The sequence below is a fragment of the Nelumbo lutea genome, chromosome 3 (genome assembly GCF_056320005.1).
Source record: "Nelumbo lutea isolate HS-2025 chromosome 3, American lotus-T2T, whole genome shotgun sequence".
NCBI classification, from domain to species: domain Eukaryota; kingdom Viridiplantae; phylum Streptophyta; class Magnoliopsida; order Proteales; family Nelumbonaceae; genus Nelumbo; species Nelumbo lutea.
Genome location: NC_142686.1, coordinates 52145500 through 52164212, shown reverse-complemented (window position 1 = coordinate 52164212; position 18713 = coordinate 52145500). Strand labels below are relative to the sequence as shown.

At 40.1% G+C, this 18713-nt stretch overlaps 1 protein-coding gene and 1 long non-coding RNA gene across 3 annotated transcripts in view; one reads left to right on the top strand and one right to left on the bottom strand.

Moving 5' to 3' along the window:
- Window positions 1–10091, bottom strand: part of LOC148864961 (uncharacterized) — a 34812-nt gene extending 24721 nt beyond the window's left edge. Inside the window, exons 1-3 of one of the 2 annotated variants that reach the window (XM_088979800.1) lie at window positions 9982–10091; window positions 3947–4861; window positions 3363–3724 (exon numbers count right to left, since the gene is read on the bottom strand). In XM_088979800.1, the coding sequence (XP_088835926.1) occupies window positions 3363–3724; window positions 3947–4853 (1269 nt within the window). In that variant the 5' untranslated portion in view covers window positions 4854–4861; window positions 9982–10091. Of the gene's footprint in view, window positions 1–3362; window positions 3725–3946; window positions 4930–9981 lie in introns of those variants that run through there. The other variant, XM_088979799.1, reaches the window with a different exon arrangement.
- On the top strand, window positions 7053–17442 carry LOC148864960 (uncharacterized). The gene is made up of 2 exons (XR_016110361.1): window positions 7053–7553; window positions 16919–17442. It is a non-coding gene; the product is annotated as an uncharacterized LOC148864960 (long non-coding RNA).
- Window positions 17443–18713: the final 1271 nt, after the last annotated feature.

Genomic DNA, 18713 nt, shown 5'->3' with positions numbered 1-18713 from the left:
ATTCTTGGACTAAAGGACACACGACGGTGTTTACCAAACTGACATGACTCACATTGTAAAACTAACAACTGACTCAATGATGGAACCAACATCTTGAGAACCTTGAGAGATGGATGTCCCAGCCGGCAATGCCATTGTAGAGGAGTAAGGGAAATCTGAAGTGCAATTGAAGATCCACCACCATCAAGGTAATACAATCCACCAGCTTCATGCCCCCCACCAATCTTCTTCCCCGTCTTGAGATCCTGAACAACACAAGTGGAAGGAAAAAAGGTAACAGACCAATTAAGAGCCTTGGTTATTTTACTAACAGACATAAGATTGAATGGAAACTTAGGTACATATAAAACAGATGATAAGGGGACAAAAGCCATGTCAACATTACCAACACCACAGATGGGAGATGAGGACCCATTGGCAAGTGTAACAGTTTGTGATGTGGAGGTTTCAAAAAGAGAAGAGAACACACCTGGAGTCCCGGTCATATGATCTGAGGCTCTAGAGTCAATAATCCAGGAAGGAGTTTTAAATGACATGCAAGCAATACCTGATTGGGCAAGTGTGGCAGTGGTATGCTGTGAAGTAGTTTGAAAGAACCGTTCATACTCATCACGCGGTACACTCACCATCTCCCTCCCAGAAGTAGATGTAGATGTGGGAGGAGTTCGGCCTGCCAATTTACTATCACTGATATCAACCTCGCCTGCTACGGCATGATTAGCCCATTTTGAGGGAGGGCCATGTAGGTCATAACAGAAATTCACTGTGTCCTTCCCTACCACGATGAGTACACTTCCTTGTAAAGTTATTTTTTCCTCTGCCACGGCCTCCCCCTAAGTCACGGCCACCCCGACCAATCATGGAATTGCCACGGCCTCCTCTGGGAGCATGACCACCCCCTCTTGTACTACATCCACCTCCTCTAGCTGTCACAAGTGTTGATCTATTAGACTGTGTGGGGTTCTCAGTCTGTCCCACAGGGTTCTCAGTCTATCCCACAGAAATTTTGCGAAGCCTTGAGAATACTTCCTCAAGTGTAGGAAGAGTAGAGCCCCCCAGTATTTGGGCTCTAACTGGTTCATATTCCGACTTCAGCCCCACTAAAAATCTTGTAACATCTAATTGTTCCCTTTGCTGTTGCTGAACTTTAATATCTGGAGTGAGGGGATGATAGACATTGAGTTCATTCCTTATATTCTTCATGCAGGCATAGCACTCTTCTAGTGTTTTGATTCCTTGTTGTAAATCAAAGTACTCCTGATGAAGCTGATATACTCTTGTTGTGCTATCTTGTCCAGAATATAGCTTCTTAGCATGCTCCCATATATCCTTAGCCGTATCAAGGAACATGAAGTTGGCACTAATTTTGGGCTCCATACCATTCCACAGCCAAGTCATGATTTGAGCATCTTCTTGTTCCCAATCATCAAACCCTAGAGAGTCAATCGGTGGCTTCTCATCTCTTACATGCTTTACTTTCTTCTTTGCCTTGAGAAAAACTTCCACTGATTTAGCCCATGGAACATAGTTCTCTCCATTCAGCTTAATTGAGGTCATTTGTATCCCTAGGTAGTCGGGGGAAATAACCACACTAGGTTTCTGATCAATGTGCCCATCTCCTATTGCTGCCATTGTACTTTTTCACAGTTGCCTCTAACCTTACTTCTCAGCTACAAACTGATTGATGTTGTTCACAGTTTGATACTTCAACACCTATTGCAGCCCCTAAACACAACAGTGGGAGCACACACTTGTTCTTATTCACACTACTACTGACTTCACACACCTACGACCCACATAAGCATCAAATTACCACTCACTAATCACAAATAGGTCCTCTTACAACCACTCAATAAAAAAAATGTGCATCACAAGCACCATAACACAGTCAAAACTGCTACACCCAGTTCAGACTTGTTTAACACACTTAAGAAGGCATTACTCAACCACAAAGAGCTCGGCAAGGTCACTGCATTCCACCTTACACCACTTGGCCACTTACAGCAGCCCTACACCATTCGGCTACTGCACACACAGCCCTTTTTCTAGGGCAACAATGAACCTAGTTCTCTAGGTTCCAATCAATACTAACAGCTTCTCGTAGGGTTTCTACCTAGAAATATCAATAACACTAGAAGAAGAGAAAACCAACCTTCCTTTGAGAATATCAACCAACCATTCACTGCTGAAATCACTTTCCTTGCTGAAGAAGGTTATGCACAGCAGAGAGAGACGAGCTGTGATGTTTCTAACCTAGGGCGAACCAGTTCTCTCCATTGACTGACCAGAAACGAAGGAGAAGAGTCACGAACACTGTTGAGGCGCTTTACCAACTGAAGTAGGTCAGGAACCTGGCTCTGATACCATGTTTCGACTGGTGCTACAGTAATCCGAACCAGAAAGAGAAGAAGAAGAAGAAGAAGAAGGGTCTATCGAAATCTAATGGATTACCCATACCGTCGACCCCCTTAATCTATATTAGACTCTAATAATCTTTACAAAGACAGAAATGCCCTTACTTAAGTGTGGGGCAGAGTAACTCTAATAACACTGCCACATAAGCAAGCTACTTAACAAACATAAGAAGACTAAACTACCCCTATTCGGCACACTTTAACAGCTTGCAACCACTTTATGCCATAATTTCTCATTTTCATTTGGAAACCTCCAAAGCCATTTGCCCAGCAAAGCCTGATTCTTCATTCTAACATTACCAATTCCCAAACCCCCTTCCTCTTTCAGTTTACTCACCTTCTCCAGTCTAACCAAATGATCCTTATTTTTTTCCTCTAGCTCCCATAGAAAATCCCTCATGATTTTTTCAACTTTCCTCACTATCTTTTGTAGCATCCTACTGACATATAGTACACTGGGAGATTTTCTAAAGTGGATTTAATTAGGGTTATTCTCCCCCCCCCCCCCAATGACATAATTTATTTTCCACACCGCCAATCATTTCTCTATCCTTTCCGCCACCGAAGACCAAAAACAAGCAGATCTAAGATTATCTAAAGGGGTAAACCCAAGTATTTCATTGGCCACTCACCTTTCTCACAACCTAGGGAACTTGCCAAGAATCTCACTTCATCTTCTTCAATGTTGACTCCAACCAGTAAGCTCTTTGACCAATTAATCCTCAAATTAGACATCATCTCAAAGAGATTCACAACCGCCTTCAAATTTTCCACTCCCTCAATGATGATAATAATAATAATAACACCAAGAAATGACACCAAAAGATGTACAATGCAGTAAAAAGTAAGTAAATAAATTTATTGAGCAATACAGAACAAGAACCCTGATTAATAACATATACAATAACTCATCAAGTATAATAGAACACTGAGTCATTCAAACATCACCTCATAAGTGTGGGCAGTACTATTCCATTCCATCAAACTAGGTCTTGGCATATTCTGATTACTAGAACTCTCGTTTCCAATATTACTGTTCTTTGCTTGAACCTCTACGATGCCCTCATTGTCATGGCTTGATACAGCAGCATCTACCTTATCTTGATTTTCTTCCGAAGGTTTATGATTCATGTTTTCTCTTGCAGTGTTTGACAGTACAGTTTCTGCAATGTGTAAAGCATCAAGAAGAGGGTCTTTCACCAATGTTTGTAGATCTGAAGTACTCGACTTGAGAGCTTCTTGTATTTTGCTAACTTCAGGTGTCGGCAAGCAATCATATTTATTACATGCAGTATCCACACCCATTCTTGCTGCGTAAGTAATCTCAGATTCTTTAGAAGCTAAGTGATTGAACTATAGCTTTATATATTGGAAAAGCCAAAGGTTTGACGATAACACACATATTTTACGAATTCAAAAATTAATTTGGAAAGAGGAGGAACCCAGTATATTAAAATAGAGAACCAGTGCACTAAAAACACGGTGATTTTGCAAGGAAAGAATGAAGCAAAAAAGGAAATGGCATCACTAACCAATAGACGATGAATGAAGCATCACTTTCTTGCCATCTTCCGCAGGTATGTTTATAGGCATTTCAGAATTTTTATCTCCCTCGGGGATGAGAGTTGAGCTCGCTGCTCTCTGTCCCAATCCAACTTGATCAGCTATTGAGACACTACTAAAATCGTTCGTTTCCAATCCCATCTCGTTCATCTTTTCAGCTGCGAATTCCAGAAAAGAGGGGATCATCGCTTCTCTTGCCTCGTTTAGAAAAATTTTTAGCAGTCTAAGAGCATCATTTCGCGTATCCTTGTTTAAGACATTTTGACAACCGGTGGCACTCCATTTTGCCGCCTCGATCTGTGCCAACGTCTCTTTAAATTGTTCCGAAACCAACCCAGTTTTTCCTGAAATCATTTCGCCTATCCTGACCTTCCATGTCCTCTTGACTGAATCAAAATAATCAGCACGCTTGTCCGGACCCTCTCGCAATAACCTCACTGTACAATCAACTGCTACCGCGCAATAAGCTTCCTTCATCGATTCCAGAATGGAATTTCCTTTCATATACTCTAACTCTTCAATCCTTTCTAGCGATTCAAGAACCCTCTCCGAAAATACTTCTGAAGAGATTCTCCTTAAAAGTATTGCCTTCTTGAGACGGAGATCATTGTCCGACAGGGGAAGGACATAAAGAAGAGTGTTCACCACACTATCGTCGATTGGTTGTAGAATCATAAATTCAGCAATCCAGCGTGCGATTTGTATGTCCATTGGCGCATAATTATCTGGGATTCGAGTTAGAGTTCCTCGAGAGGGAGGCTCAGACAACAAAGAAAGGAAAGGGTCGCTCTCGCTCCGTTGGAGTGGCTTCGGCCGATTTCCCGCCCGTTCCCAACTTCTGTACTTCGGAATTTGGACCCAGGGCTGAATCCGCATCTCCTGCCCTGGAGAAGGAGAATATCTCAGCATAGGACTATAAAAGGGGAGATGTTTCCATTCACGGGTAGAGGTGTTAACGAAATTTCAATCAGATTTTAATTCATTCATAAATACCTGAATTCGTTCGATTATTTAATTCTTGTATATAATATATAAAATATTTTATTTGATGTAGATATAATAATTAAATTATATTAATAATTTATATATTTATATATTTTATATCAATCAAATATTTATTTTATATTTTTATTAGTTATTTAAAATAATTAATTAATTGAATTCATATCTAATCCAATTTTTAATCAGATTTGAATTTATATATAATCTGATTCCATTTGAATTTTATATGTTTCACTACGGGGATAGTGTATTGTGGGTAAGCGTGACAGAATTCTTGTGGGCAAGAGATCCTGAGTCCACAAAACTAGGGCCTAGAGGTGATCATGGGTTGAGCATTGCACTTATGATAAGGACTATAGTTTAGGTTGGGGTCCAACCTAGCTCGGCCCAAAGTTCTAGGCTTGAAACATAAGTTATAGTCCTGATCTATATGGGCCGAGGCTGGGTTGAGCATGACTTGAGGCCATGTATATAAAATTATTTTATACATTATATAATATAAAATATTTATATTATAAAAATTATATATGTCATATTATAATATATATAATATAATATAATGTAAAATAATATATATACATTATACATAAAATATATAAATTTAAATATATACGGACTACACTCGGCCCCGGACTTGAAGTATTAAGCCCACCCCTCTACCACCGCTAGCTCCGCTGTCGTAGGGACCATAAGATTTTTTTTTTTCCTAGAAGAAGCAAAAGCGTTATTCTGGAATCCAAATCCATAAAGAAAGGTAAGATTTTTCTACTACATTTTTAAGACAACTGAAAGTTAACTAAACAAGACGAATCCTTTCTCCTGACTTTCAAAGAATTAAATATACGGAAAAGTAACGAAAAGATGGCAATGACTCAGCGTTAAAAAATGAATATAATACTTGGGGAGGTTGAGGTTGAGGTTTTCAGTTTAAGACACGAGAACCGGAGGCAAAGGGATGATGAAGGGTAAGATTGGATTTTTTTTAAAAAAAATAGCATGCGCATGAAATCACGTGTAAATGGATGTAAATAATAGATTATTAAATGTTAATAGAGGGGAGGCTGCTGTGCGACGACATCATACAATAGGGGAGGCTCTAGTCCAACCTAATTTATTCTGTCCGATGATATAAATTAATGTAGGGAATGTTTGGAATGTGGCCATTTTTCAGAAACAGTGTTACATCAGATCTATATAGGCGTTTCAACAAACGTGTAAATATTTTATTGTTTGGTTCAAAAGTTTATTGAAAAACCGGGCATATCTCATAAATCAAGACCCCATCGATGCATTCCCGATGAACCGAGTAGATTAATGGGCACGTGATGTCATGTGTGCCTTAAAACAATTCTAAATCCCAAACCACCCGTTGTATATTTTATGAGATTATTTTACCATCTACCCTGTATTGAGTTATAAATTAAAATCCCCAGACTACCCTGTATTGAAGCAACACAATGCTTTGTGCACTAATCATGTCCATTTCTGTTATATTGCAAATTTATTATTTCAATTACTCAAAATGAAAAGTTTCTCTTATTTGCCAAGTGAAGTACAATTCAACGCCCCACAATGACACCATTTCAAACTTTCCCAACTTCGAATCCCCTTCTCCATGTTGTGATATGCCTCTCTTCATCTCTCTCTCCAACTTCAATGGTTGAAATCGCGAAACAACCCAGAAGACCAAACCTTTCCCGTCTTGCTTTGGGTTCTCAAGTTCAGTCCTCAACTAGTCAACCTCGACGACATAAAACTAGCGAAGACTAACAGTGACTCTAGTGATTGGTCCAAGGTCCCGCACAAAGAAACCCAGTGTCACCAAAAACCCTTCCCGTCCATGCTCCCACCACGATGATGCAACTGATGTTAAAGACATTAGGTGGTCATAGATCATAACAAAATTGCCTAGAAGCGTTAGATTCCATCAAAAGATACTGTAAACCGTTATTTATTAAAAATGTTGAAAAGGTAAAAAAAAAAACTGACTCAGACGGTCGAACCACTTAACCGTTTGACCCAAACAACGGTTTGCGGGTAGCAAAATTTATTTTCGCTTGATTTAAAAAAAATGTCATTTATGTCTCCATTCCCCCGATTCCAGCCTTATGTTAATTATGTTAGGGTTAGAATGAAAATTTTTCATTTTTGTTCCAATCCTTCCAAGTTCCAGCCTTCCTTCCTCTCACCTCATACTCCAACGACGTGATCAACATCGACTAACAACCTGTAGCAGCCACAACCAATGGTGAATCACGACGACCAGCAACTACGACAGATTTCCTTCCTCAAAAGGGCTTCGGCAGTGAACAACAAGGAGTAGTGGCAGATTTCCTTCCTCTTTAATCAGTAGCAACCAGGAGCAGCGGTGATCGACGATTTTGCAGCAGCAACTGGCGATTTTATAATAACGGATTTCCTTCCTCTTGTAATCAGGAGCAACAAGAAGCAGCGTTGGTTGGAGATTTTGCAGCAGTGGCCAGTGATTTTGCAACGGCGGCCAACCTTCCTCTTGTAATCACCAGCAACAAGGAGCAGTGACGGTCGGCGATTTTGCAACGGCGACCAATGGTGGTGAGCTTTGAATTTTTGTTTAATTTTTATTGAAAAAAATATATGTAGATTATCATGATTCATGAAAATTGCTTAATTTTCATTTGTACTGTATTGTTTTTATATTTAGATAGTTTTATTTTCTATATTTTTATATTTTTTAATTAATTTATATTATCTTTTATTATATATAAATATATTTATTTATTTTTTATTTATTTATGACATTATGGGTTGAACTGTTCAACCTTGACGGTTGAACTGCTTAACCAGAAACCGGTCCCCTGATCGATTCGTTTTCAAAAAGGGATAGTGATAAAAGGGAGATTTGTTTTGAATTTTCCAAAATTTCAAAAAAAATAAGTTTTTTTTTTATTAAAGTCAAACTTGAGTGGAGGTTTTTATGATTATCAGCTCAGAAAGCTAAGAGAAGGTAAAATATCTAAACACTCGTGGGTTTTGCGAAATTGACTAATGCACATATACTGTTTGCAACAAAATGACCTAAAATACTTAATTGGAATTCCTGGTTTTAATGATTTGTCTCTTTTTGCTGTTAAAATGCCCTTTTGCAATTACAGAAGGGAGATAAATTTTAACAACCCAAGTTTCCCAAGGACAAATATCTCCCATCTGTTAGTCAGTCGTGACATTTAAAACCCAGATTTGCAATTCCTTGTAGTTTATGCAGACCTGATGCTGAGCCAACACTTCGTGGTGGTTGTGACATCCTAGGAGATTAATTAGATGCAGACGAAGATTGTAGTGGGGGTAGAGTTTTGGCCGATGATGTAAGGCCATTAGATGTAAACAAAAATGCAGATTCAGCTATTGGAACGGGCGTAATCTTTGGATGTTCTCGAAATAGTCGAGAACAGGGCCATGTTAAACACCCCCCCCCCCAAAAAAAAAAAAAAACAAAAAAAAAACAAAAATAAAGAAAAAAAAGTCTCCATTGATTCTTATTGGATTTCGTTTGGCTCAGATTATATCGGATTTACCATGAAAGTTGTGGTTCGTTTTTTCTCTAGGAAGTATTCATTGGTCTTTATCTGAAACATTTGAGATGAAGATTAATTTTCTACCGATTTCTAGAAAGAGAGAGAACAGGGGCTGTGGTCATGGGATCACAGTCTAAGACTAATTGAAATTTTGATCAGAAAGTAGAGGGTAAAATGGACTTTTCACTCTATATGATGGCGATGTCCTGTTCTTAGTCAGACAACTTTAAATCATTTTTACGAACAACAGGCTTACAATTAGTCAATTTTGCAAAACGCCTTTGCTTAAGAGCAGCATAGCCCAGGAGCAGCAGATGGGTTTCCCTCCATCCAACAGCGGTGGTGAATAATAAGGGTGAACAAAGAACAACCACCGGCAAAGGGCTTATTCATCTGAACTGAATGCCTGGAAACTGAGCACCATCTTTGTACAACTTTCAAATAATAAGGGTATTTTAAAATTTTTAAAATAATTATTATTCATGTGATGTCACATGTGAACGAGACAATATCTAAACAGCTGATCCTTCTTTGCTTTCCCTGACTTCCATAGAAAATTTCTCATCATCTTTTCTAGCTTCTTCCTCCACACATTTATTTCTAAAAGGAACTCCAGTAGAGTTTCCACGACCAAAATCCATCCCTTACTCTGTTTTTCAAAGGGGATCCAAATCAGCTATTTTCTACCCTCCCCAAACCATTCTGCCAACATGATGAACCATTCTCTAAGATTACATCTTAACTTAGCTACAAACACCTTCTCATTTCTCTTCAATTTGTTCTTCCAATTCTGCATTTCCTCAACACTAGTGTCTCATCCAAAAAATCTTTTAGCCAGTTTGTCGATTCTCTCGGGAGGTATACCATAGCACTTTCTCTTTGCTGATCTTCAGGTTAACCAGGTTCCTTGATTTCACCTCTTCAAACTTGAATATTTTTGCATCAATTGAGACTTCCTTTCTCCACCTGCCCACAAATTCGAACATGCTATCTTCCGTCTCACCCATTGCTTCACAAGGGAAACCTGTATTTAATACTAATTTTCACAAAGTATGGTTAGCTGAGGCTGACCATCTATCCACTTTTTTGTACTCCAAGTTATACTGATTGATAAGATTTCCGAAGAGTCGCTGGTTGAAGTTTCATGAAATTTAGTTTCAATATGTTTTGGTAATGATATATAATATCAAATTCATTTTTATTTCATTTTATTAATATACACGAACCAAATTTGGATCCAAATATACATGCATGAACTAAATTTGGATCCACCTTATATCTGATTTGGTCTAATCTGTTTGCAGCCCTACCTATCAAGCAATGGAACTTTTGGCCCAAAAGTTGGTCTAAAAGAGCTCCATCATTCATTGACAAGATCAGTTTAGGAGAAAAGCATAGTTAAATAAAGAAGATGTAGTAAAGACTCAATATGCCATTTATGCATGTACCTGGGAAAGAAGCTCAGGAATGAATGCCTCCAAGCCAGCAAGAGATAAATAAACAACGCAAGCCAACTTGTCATCTACATCCCAAAGAATTTCACGCAGAACTTGCAATCTTAGATATAGTAGACAATTCTGGGCTGTGATCAGTCCAATTCTTGATGCAGATTTAAAAGAAAGAGTACTGGCGAAGAGAGAAGAAGAAGAAAGAGGAAGAAAGAAGAGAGAAGAGAAAGATGAGAGAAAGAGTGATTGGCTATATCCGCCGCCCCACTCATCTATTTATAATTACATTAAAAGATGATAATTACATTTAATTCCCTATTGCTTACATAGGCAAATAACTAATAAATAACTTTCTTAACATCATCCTAACAACACCTAACAACAAATATAAAACCAAATAACAACAGTAATGGGAACCATAATAAATAACTAACAACACAAGTTATTTCTCTCCATCTTTATACCCCCCCTTAAGATGGGCATAGATGTTTATCATTCCTAATTTGCGTAAATCTGTTTTCAACTTAGCTTTTGTAACCGCTTTGGGTGAAGAGATTAACAAGCTGCATATCGGAAGCAATATATGGAAGACACACTAACCTGAAGGGAGACTTACCTAAAACAAAAGGGAGCGACCTCGGAAACAAGGGCAAATACCACTAACCTAGAAGCTAGTGTGCGACCTCAAAAACGCGTAGTATTGAAGTAAGACAAAGAGGATGGGACTCCAAGGCCCTTATTTATAGCCACTGTAGTCGATCTTGGACGGTCCAGATTAATGTAATCTGATGACTCTTGTGAAAACCGGTTACACGCCTCCCGAGGCCAAAATTGGTTGAGCGTGCGTTTTGACATCCACAGAGTTTTTAACCTGCGTAATGTCTACACGTCTCCGATATGCGATCTAGTTTTGCAATTGAGTCGGGCGGGTCATTGTGGTCTGACTGCCAAACCGGACCTCAACCCAGAAGGAGACTAGGCCAAACCCACCTGAGCTCGTCATGAACTCCTTGCACTGGGTCAGGACCCCTAGCACGGGGAGTGGGGGCAATTGATGAGGGGTAATTTTGCTTGACCTATGAAATAGCGGACATGTGGATGTGACCTGCTGACTAGATTGTGACTCAGAATTTCCTGCCACCTCAGCGGACTAGGTCACCTCGGGTGTCTCGAGGTACCTGGGAAAAGACTGAGGTCCGAGTAGTTCATGATGGTCCAACCTACCGAGGTGACACGTAGCAGACTTCTAGAAGCATGCTAGCTGTCTCTGAGCTCTTCGGGAGCACACCGCACAACTATAGGCCTTATCCTCATCCCGCCCGGATCAGACATACTCGATAAGCTTTATCGACTAGCACAATATCCACCTCCCAATTTGGAAGACTCCTAACAATGCAAGCCAAGGATCTCAGAAGTGATTTCGTGAGACTCATGACAATTCACTTATATAAGGGCACCATGATCTTCAATCTAAGAGGTGATTTTTGTTCCCTGTGCGGAACATGTCGAGCATTCTTGACATTTTGTAGTGCATCTCCGGTATGGGAGGATTGGATCCATGATCTTCTATCCATGAAAGGATTCGGCATGAATCTTGGTAGAGATCAGATATCTATTATTAAACCCGCGCCTTCTTAGCGTAGCCTTATCTCTTTGCCTTATCTCTTGCCGTATGAGTCCTATCTGGTGTATGTATCTTAGTTGTTCTTGCTTTGGTTTTCATTAGTCATTTAGGAGTTTGTATCCTAATCGCAAGTATATATATCTTGTAATGATCGGCTGACAGAAGATATAGAAAGAAAATCTTTCCCTTCAAACTCGAGTTTCTCATGGTATTAGAGCCTGGTTCGTTCGACTTTCGCACCACCTTTTGAGCCTGCAATATTCGATCTTCTTTGACCTCTGTTTGTGGAGCAGATCACTGAAGAGTTTGCAGAACTCTATTTGCTTTTGATTGTCAAAGCCGGTGGCTGCGATATTTGATTATTTCGGATCATTGCTCGTTTGATCTTCTCTGACCTCTATTCATGGAGCAGATCGCTGAAGAGTTTGCAAAACTCTATTTGCTTTCGATTGTCAAAGCTGGTGGTTGCGATATTTGATTTTTTTTTCGGATCATTTCTCGTGAAGCAGATCTTTGAGGATTCTGCAGGGTTTCTCTTTACGACAGTCAGTCAAAGCCGGTATTTGTTCTTCACTGAAATCAAGAAGGAAACAGAGACATCTTGCTACATCTTGCTTTGGCCGATCGATCATGGCGGATGGAAGAGATAAGCAGAATGAAGGTGAGGGCGGAAGCAGAAAGGTAGTCTCACCATACTACCTGGCGGCCAACGACAATCCGGGTAATATAATTACCCAAGTCCAATTGAAAGGAGATTACTACGAGGAATGGGCTCGAGCAATGCAAATGGCGCTCCGAGCCAAGAAGAAAATCGGATTTCTCAATGGAACTATATCTCAGCCTGCGGACGATTCACCGAAGTTGGAAGACTGGTGGACTGTAAACTCGATGCTGGTTTCATGGATCCTCAACACAATAGAACCAAGCCTACGCTCTACAATCACGCACATGGAAGTTGTGAAGGACTTGTGGGACGACATCAAAGAATGGTTTTCAGTGGGCAATGGGCCAAGAATTCAGCAACTCAAGCAGATCTTGCGACCAGCAAACAGGCCGGTCTCCCAATCGTCACATATTATGGAAAACTGAAGCAAATCTGGGAAGAACTTGCTAATTATGAGCAAATTCTGACATGCATCTGTGCGGGCTGCAATTGCAACATCGCTGCAAAACTAGAGAAGAGACAAGAAGAAGAAAGAGTCCATCAGTTTCTAATGGGCTTGGATGACTTAGTATATGGAATAGTGCGTTCCAATATTCTAGGCACCGATCCGCTGCCAAACTTGAACAAAGCCTATGCCATGGTAATACAAGAGGAGCGGCTGAGAACCATGACCCGCGGCAAAGAAGAAAGAAAAGAGGCGATGAGCTTTGTTGTGCAAGCACAAGGTGGCACAAAAAGATCGGGATACGATACAAAAGAGAAATATGGAGTGTGCACAAACTGCGGACGAACAGGACATGAGGCTGAGAGTTGCTTCCAACTTATCGGCTACCCGGACTGGTGGGGAGATCGGCCAAGATCTACTAGGAGTGGGAAAGCTCGAGGCCGAGGAACACAAGGTAAATCTGGTCGTGGACATGGAGGCAGACAAAGAGCAAATGCTGCACAAGCGGTAGGGCAAACTTCTGAACTGACCCACACGACAAAGGGAGATTGCACTGCATTCGATGGATTGACTAATGAACAGTGGTCCACTTTTCTTAATCTGTTGAATTCTTGCAAACCCAGCACAAACGAGAAGTTGACAGGTATGAATTGGATAATTGATACAGGAGCTTCGCACCATATGACAGGAAACTTGAACCACTTGCGTAATACCGAGACCGTGACCGGTTGTGAGGTTGGATTGCCCTATGGAAAGCATGTCATGGCAATAAAGAAATGGATCGTCATTTTGAATGAGCACATGAAGCTTACTGATGTGCTTTATGTTCCTCGTTTGAATTGCAACCTGATATCTATGTCGCAATTATTAGAAGAGTCAAATTGTAATATCCAATTCACTAATAAGTTTTGTGTTATATGGGACCGAACTTCGAGGATGGTGATTAGTGTGAACTACGCGGAGGGCTCTACTGCTTCAAAGGTGCATGCTCAAGCAAGGTTCACAAAGCAAAGGTTGAAGCTTCATACGAGTTATGGCACAAGAGAATGGGTCATCCATCTGAGAAATTAATTAAACTTCTTCCTGATTTGAACATTAGATGTGATAGTGGAAATAGAATATGTGGTGTTTGTTCAAAAGCCAAATAGACAAGAGGCACGTTTGATTCTAGTGAAAACAATGTTAAAGGGACTTTTGATTTGATTCATTGTGATTTATGTGGTCAGTACTCGGTACGGGCGTCTTGTGGTGCCACATATTTTTTTACCATTGTTGATGATTTCTTAAGAGCCGTTTGGATATTCTTACTTAATGACAAAAGTGAAGTAGGCAAAACACTACGGAACTTCTTCACTATGGTTAAACGCCAATATGAAAAATTGGTAAAGATAGTTAGAAGCGACAATGGTACTGAATTTACTTGCTTGAAGGAATATTTCTCTGAGCAAGGTATAATACATCAGACCTCGTGTTGAAACATTGCAACAGAATGGACGTGTCGAGAGAAAGCATAGACATATACTAAATGTTGCCAGAGCTCTTAGATTTCAGGCCAATCTCCCTATTGAGTTTTGGGTAGAATGTGTTATGACAGCTGGTTATCTGATCAACAGGACCCCTTCCACTCTCCTTTTGGGTAAATCACCGTATGAGATGTTGTATGGGCAGAAACCAAGCTACAAACATATATGCACATTTGGGTGTTTGTGTTATGCATGAAGCCTGAAACGGACTAGGGACAAGTTTGCCAGTAGAGCCAAACGTTGTGTCTTTGTGGGATACCCCTTTGGCAAGAAGGGATGGAGAGTTTATGACTTAGAAAATAATGAATACTTTGTTTCTTGGGATGTAGTGTTTTCAGAAACTGAGTTTCCTTATGCTATTGAAGAAAAACAAGTCGAACACAAACCCGATGATGGTAATCTTGCTTATAACCAGGAGGAGACTAAAGAGTATGACGAAGAGGATAGTGAGAGAGGAAGGGGTAATGGTACTCGTGAGATCATAAGAGAGACAGACCAAGGCGATAGGTGTGAAAATAATGAAGGGGAGCATGAAGTAAGGGGGGGGTTCTATGGAAGAAACGAATGTAGGGAATGAGCAACTTGGACGAGGCCATAGAGTGAAGCATCCTTCCACTCGTCTCAAGGATTACGTCATACACACAACATGGTGTTCCGACCACAGTCTGAGCCCTTCTACCAGTTCATCTCGCCAATACTCCTCAAGTACTCCCTATCCTATAACACAGTATGTGAATTGTGATAAATTCTCTTTGCGACACCGCTTTTTCTTAGCAGCTGTCACAGCTAATCATGAGCCCCAGAACTATTCAGAGGCTATCAAGGACTCTCGTTGGAGAGAGGTAATGAGAAAGGAAATTGAAGCCTTAGAAAACAATGGAACCTGGACAGTGGTGGACTTGCCGCCAGGGAAAAAGACTCTCGGAAGTAAATGGGTCTACAAGATAAAGTACCACTCAGATGGCACAATAGAGCAGTACAAGGCGCGTTTGGTGATATTCAGAAACAAACAGGTTGAAGGGATAGACTACAATGAAACATTTGCGCATGTGGCAAAGATGGTTACAGTCCGTACATTCCTTGCAGTGGCTGCGGCTAAAAACTAGGAACTGCATCAGATGGATCTGCAGAACGTGTTCCTTCACGGAGATCTATAAGAAGAAGTGTATATGAAGATGCCCCCTAGATTTGCTTCAAGACTACCTGGGAAGGTGTGCAAGCTGCACAAGTCGCTTTATGGTTTGAAGCAGGCCCCTCGTTGCTGGTTTGCTAAACTAACGACAATCTTGAAATAGTATGGCTTTGCCCAGTCACAATCTGATTACTCATTGTTTACACTTCGACGGAAGCAGGAACAGTTGAATATCTTGGTGTATGTGGATGATCTTGTCATCTCTGGAAATAATGACAATGCCATATAGAGATTCAAGAAGTATCTGAGCCAATGCTTCCACATGAAAGACTTGGGAGCATTGAAGTATTTTTTAGGAGTAGAGGTCACTAGAAGCCAAAAAGGTATTGTCCTTTGTCAACGGAAGTATGCTTTGGATATCATATCAGAAACTGGATTGCTAGGATCTAAGCCAGCTGGACTTCCCCTGGAACAAAATCATAAACTAACTCTAGCAGATGGTCCTCTGATGATGAAACCAGAGAGTTACAAGACGCTTGTGGGTCGTTTAATTTACTTAACCATTATTCGTCCTGAATTGTTCTACTGTGTACATGTGCTTGCTCAATTTATGCAGAACCCTCATGAAGAACACTGGGAGGCGGCTTTACGTGTGGTGCGATATTTGAAAGGTAACCCGGAACAGGGAATTTTCCTTCCGGTTGACAGCGATCTTTGATTGTATGCTTATTGTGATTCTAACTGGCCGGGTGTCCACTGACATGACGCTCTCTCACTGGATACTTTGTGTTATTGGGACAAGCACCTATCTCGTGGAAGACAAAGAAGCAGTTTACAGTATCTAGATCATCAGCTGAGGCGGAATACAGGTCTATGGCAACAGGTGCATGTGAATTGAAATGGTTAAAAGGGTTGTTGCATTCGTTAGGAGTTGGTCATCCTGATCCTATGCGATTACACTATGATAGTCAAGCAACCTTGCAAATCGATGTGACTCCGGTCTTTCATGAGAGAACTAAACACATTAAAGTAGACTGTCACTTTGTCCGCAATGAAATTTAGAATGGGAATATACGACCTTCCTACGTCAGGACTTTTTAGCAACTTGCTGATATGTTTACGAAGGCTCGAGCATCTTCTTGCCAAGTTGGGTATTTCCCGTTTACATGCTCCAACTTAAGGGGGGGTATTAAGCCCGCGCCTTCTTAACGTAGCCTTATCTCTTGCTGTATGAGTCCTATCTAGTGTATATATCTTAGTTGTTCATGCTTTAGTTTTCATTATTCATTTAGAAATTTGTATCTTAATCGCATGAGGAAACTAACTCTACCTCTGTATATATATATCTCGTAATGATCGGGCTGATAGAAGATATAAGAAGAAAATCTTTTCCTTCAAACTCGAGTTTCTCATCTATCCTGTCAATTTTTAACCACCCGTTTCTGTTTATTTTTTCGGTTAAAATAGAAAATAATATTATGCATGGATGGTTCGTCTCCTTGTTCATACTTTTGTGTAATTTGGAGTGACAACAGGCTTTCTTTGTCAGGACTCAGGAGAGATCAGCTCTCAGAAATCAGAATGCGAACAGTGACCAATCCAGGCAGTATCCTTTTTGTTGAGCGGCTGAGCATGGCACGTCCTACACATGCATGTGTGGCATTGCTGTGTTCGATCAAACAGCCAACAGGGTCTATTTTGGCAGCTGTGGTGCAACTGGGCTCGGCCAGAATTAATATTTTACACTGCTTTAGTCTCGGGCTTCGGGTCGGGTACATTGAAAATTTGGCAAAAATCCCAACCATGTAACCCGCCCAAGTTGCACCATCCTGTTGGCCTTACATTTTTTGTGAAATGTAAGAAAACGACAGTATGGCACTTCGAAAAACATTCAACTTGCCTTTTTTTTTTTGGTAAAATACAATTTTAATGGGCCGAATTTAAACCCAGAAACCTTTCCACATGGTCAGAATAAGTATGGAATTTTGATATTGAAACATTAATATCTTAGGTTTGATTTGTTTCCATTATAGTTTTATTTGCATTAATGCAAAATTATAGAAATGCCGCAAATTCTGACTTATTTTTGTTTCAATCTTTCTTTTATTTTGTTTGTTTGCATGGAGATGAAGAAAAATAAAACCCAAAATAGTAAGATGAAATCCAAGGCAAAAATGAATTAAAATTTGCATTTTTCTCATTTGCACATTTATGCATTTATAATAATAAAAATAAAATTACACTACAAACAAACAGAGGATTAATGACCATATATATGAGGAAGATAAGATAGATTACAAGTTCATCAGGAATGTAGAATTTCATATGTAGGTGGGCAATAGAAAGGATACTCACTTGGTAGACAGCTTGTATCGGCCACATCAACCCTCCATGTGGCAGAAACATGGCATCTCATGTGGGAAAAGTCCCTATTAATTGACCTGAATATAAAGTAATTTTAAATATATTTCAATTATTATTAGCAATACCATATGTAAAATTTTTGGCAGGAATGGATAATTATATTGAAGCCATGAACAAGGTACACCACCAACAAACAGCGAGGAAGATACAGGATTGGCCAAAAGGAAAACTATCTTTTTGCCAACGAAATTGGATTTGGTTTAGAGTTGGACCTGACCTTAGGGGTGCAAGTAGGGTAGAATGGGCTGAGTTTAAGCTCAACCCAGGCCCAAGCCCAAACCAAATCTGAGGCCAAGCGTGAATTGTGAACACAGGCCGAACCCATATTGAAATCTGATGTACGCAAGTTGGGCCAGGCTCAGGTTGAGATATTGGGTTGGGCTCATGCAAAGTTCAGGCTACATAACAGCTACATCCAAACCTAGCCCGAAAAAAAAAAAAAAACATTTGGACCTAGGCCTTACCTGAGGAATGAAAATCTAAGGCCTCATTTGGTAAAGCCTACCTTCTAGACATACCAGACGCGTTTGGTATTGTATATGAAAAGAAGATCTGAAAGTTTATTAGATTTGAAATGGTAAGACATGGCTCATAACGTGGTTAAACGCCTTTCAGACTTGCATCAATGGCTAAAATACCCCACTTAATTTCAAAATGACATGCAATTCCCCTTTATTAGATATTTCGAAATCCCTCAAATTTTCTGTTTGGGTCATAGCTGAGCTGGTTTTAAGAGACATGTGGCCGCCCAGTCATCGCTTGGCCACGCTAGCCTAGCTCGGCCACATCAGCATAACTCAACCACATCGATATAGCTCAGTCAAGTTACGTTATTATTGTGCCCCCCCCATCTTATCCTTTCAGCCACGTTAGTTACACGTCACACGGATGAATACAACTATGGATAAAAATGAATAAGG